The 3,212-nt window shown below is 40.3% G+C and overlaps 1 protein-coding gene across 1 annotated transcript; it reads right to left on the bottom strand.

Moving 5' to 3' along the window:
* Positions 1-793: 793 nt before the first annotated feature.
* On the bottom strand, positions 794-3,001 carry LOC148844459 (pentatricopeptide repeat-containing protein At5g56310-like). The gene is made up of 2 exons (XM_088952846.1): positions 2,511-3,001; positions 794-2,217 (listed from the first exon to the last, which is right to left on the bottom strand). Exons 1-2 carry the CDS (start codon positions 2,670-2,672, stop codon positions 1,105-1,107), a joined length of 1,275 nt encoding a protein of 424 aa, XP_088808972.1. The 5' UTR covers positions 2,673-3,001; the 3' UTR covers positions 794-1,104.
* Between the last annotated feature and the right edge of the window lie 211 nt (positions 3,002-3,212).

Genomic DNA, 3,212 nt, shown 5'->3' with positions numbered 1-3,212 from the left:
TGTATGACTAAGGTTACTCTGCTACAAGCCTACAAGTTGGACATGCAAGAGCTGCACAACTTTTGGTTGCCTTGCTGGCTCATGTCAATATGCATTGGATTTATTTCAAACGTTAACGTATGTGTAACTACATATGCTTTGGTTCTACTATTATGTTCCCAAAAACAGTATGGTGTAAGGAGGATTTAGGCAGTTGGCGATACATGAATGTGCCCTTTTATTTGTCTCCTAAACAGCTGAAATTAGCTCTTATTTCTGCAGTGGACAGAGAGAGACTTATTACCAAGCCAGCAAAGAAAAAATTATCATGTCAAAACCATGAAAATAATGGAATATGCCATCTTCGCGAGAAATTTCTTACATGTTAAAATTCCTTACAAGCATAATGGCCACATCAGTACAGGTTTTTTTGTTAAAAACAGAGAAGCATTGCATGGGTGACGTCAACTGCCTAGGCGTAATTTCCTAGGCCACCAACTGGGTAGTGGGGGCAAATAAGTAATTATGCCATCTTTACAATATTGATACGAGTATATAACCCATTTCAGGTTGATAAGAGTATGTGGAGTTAAAAATATAAGGATCGTAATCCCTCTAATGTATGTGTCTCCTCTGAACCAGAAGGTTATTCAAAAACATTTTCATCTTCTATGAAAATCGGGTGTAAGTTGTCATATAATCAATTAGTCATTTAATTTATTGTTTAGAGATAAATTTATATATCTACGCCTAGCATTGAACATTTCAATCTAACTACGTACCTGATAGAGTTTGTCTTTGAGAACCTTCATGCACTAAAGGTCCATCACTTGTAACATCAAATCCATTAGAGATAATATCATATAGCAAGAGACCCAGTAAAGTCTAGCTTTCAGATCCAGGCAGTCTGAACAGTCGAAAGAACTCTTAAATTTGATCACCCGATTCACCTGTGGCGTTTGATTCAAGAGAAACCATTTTCTCAGCCCCACCACCCCAAATAAAAAAATTAAAAAGAAAAATCCTTTAGATTTCCAAGTATAAGTTAGATTCCTTATACAAATTATAGCAGCCCAGCCGGTCAGACGACGCATAATTGTTTCCTCATTCCTCATCATGGTCAAGTTACCCCTTGCATTCCTTTGGGACATATCCTGTCATCTTTAATATCTTGTTAATCTCATAAAGTACTTTATATATCCATTCAGACTGTGGATGTGACTTGTCTCCAGCAACAAATTCATGGACTCTGTTGTTCACTTCGATGGAACTTCCACCTGGCATCTTTTTTACTCCTTTATCTCTCATCATCTTCCTAACCAATCCGACTTCATGCCACCTCCCAAGGGCTGCGTATATATTAGATAGAAGTGTGTAGTTGCCACTGTTGTCAGGCTCGACCTCAATGAGATGCCACAAAGCGCATTCCCCGAGTTCAACATCACCATGGATTCTAGAAGCAGCTAGAAGAGAACCCCATATAGCTCCATTTGCTTCAAATGGCATTTTCCGAACTAGTTCCAGTGCCTCCTGAAGATAACCAGCACGGCCAAGAAGATCAACCATACACCCATAGTGTTCAATCATTGGTGTGATCTGATAACGCGAGCTCATGCAATCAAAATGCCAGCGACCTACGTCAACCAATCCAATATGGCTACAAGCAGATAAAATGGCAATAAAAGTGACTTCATTTGGCTTAACTCTTGCTCTTTCCATGTGAGAGAACATTTCAAGGGCTTCTCTGCCAAGTCCATGTAGAGCTAGCCCCGCAATCATTGTAGTCCAAGTAATAACACTCCTATGCTTCATGTTTTCAAATACTTCTATAGCCTTTTGTATGTTTCCTGACTTAGCATACATGTCTATGAGAGAATTGGTAAGAGGAATTATCTTGTACAGTCCACGTTTATCAGTATAGTTATGGATCCACTCCCCCAGCTCAAGAGCACCCAGATGGGAACAAGCGGAGAGAACAGCCAACATTGCAATTTCATCTGGCTCTACATTCTCAAGCTGGATTCTCCTAAAGATTTCTATTGCCTCATTTGGTCTGTTCACCTGAGAATAACCCGCAATAACTGCTGTCCAGGAGATGGCATTCCTCTCAGGCATGCGCTCAAACAGAACCCTTGCGTTGTCAACGTCACCAACCTTTGCGTAACCGGCAACCATTGCATTCCATGAGACAACATCTCTAAAGGGCACCCCATCAAATAGCTTCCGGGCATCATGTATCTGTCCACAAGACGAATACATCTGAATTAGACCAGTCACCACATGAACATTAGAATCTTAACCCTGTTCGAATTGTCTGACCATGAATCTCCTTTCCTGCTTCAATAGCAGACAGGTGAATCACAGCCTTCAATGCAAACGGAAAAGAATAAGTATCGGGTCGAAAGCCCATGATTTGAATTCTATTGAATAAAAAGATAGCCTCTTTAGCAGAGTCGGTTTGAGAGAAACTCTTGATCATGGTGTTATATAGATAAACATCTGGTTGTGTTTTAAGGGTGAAAACCAAATACCCATAATCCTTGAAACTCAAGATGGAGCATGTTTCGACGAATTTGCTGAGAAGAAGATTGTCCTGATCGAACCCTCTTGGAACCATGAACCCATGAATTTGAATTATGTGTCTGAAGTTTGAGCACTGGCTCAACAAGGAAACAAAACCTCGGTCTAAGCATGTATGGAGGTTCTCTCTGAAAGAAGATAGAGAAAAACGCAGAGGGAAAGATCTGAGCATTTGTCTTCTACACTAGGTTTGACATTTCGGAAATTTGTTACCAGAAAAGGAAAAACTTAATCATTTCGGAAATTTCATTCCATGTGAGCTTTCGGGATGATAAATTTTTAACTTCTCTTCTTTTTCTTTTGCTCCCGAAATCCCGAATTCCCGGTGACCTTGGAAGCCCCACAGCATATCCCAACCGTATATTGGTATCATCTCACTCACAACTTCATTTCGAATGCACGTTGAGATGTGCATGTGGGGTGTCTGTAGGGCACTCTCTTGAGGCGCACATGTGATCGATGGTAATCGAGGGCAATTGATGAGCACTCGTTACCCACACTTGCTCCCACATCTGTACTAATCGAACATTGATGCCGTGTATTGGAAATATCTCAATGAAAAGGGAGATATTCCTAATGCGCAACTGTTATGTTCTTTGGATTGAAATGTGAGAATAAGTAATGAGTAGCATATCAGAACCCTTGATGATGTG

Source organism: Nelumbo lutea, chromosome 7 (assembly GCF_056320005.1).
Source record: "Nelumbo lutea isolate HS-2025 chromosome 7, American lotus-T2T, whole genome shotgun sequence".
Lineage (NCBI taxonomy): Eukaryota > Viridiplantae > Streptophyta > Magnoliopsida > Proteales > Nelumbonaceae > Nelumbo > Nelumbo lutea.
The sequence above is the reverse complement of the archived record's forward strand: the minus strand, read 5'-3'. Positions and strand labels throughout refer to the sequence as shown.

Excerpts from the sequence above, each read along its gene's own strand:
- LOC148844459 (XM_088952846.1), bottom strand. The coding sequence starts at position 2,672 with ATGCTTAGACCGAGGTTTTGTTTCCTTGTTGAGCCAGTGCTCAAACTT. Across the intron at positions 2,218-2,510 it reads TTGAGTTTCAAGGATTATGG|ATACATGATGCCCGGAAGCT; the intron begins GTATTTGGTTTT and ends TCTTGTGGACAG.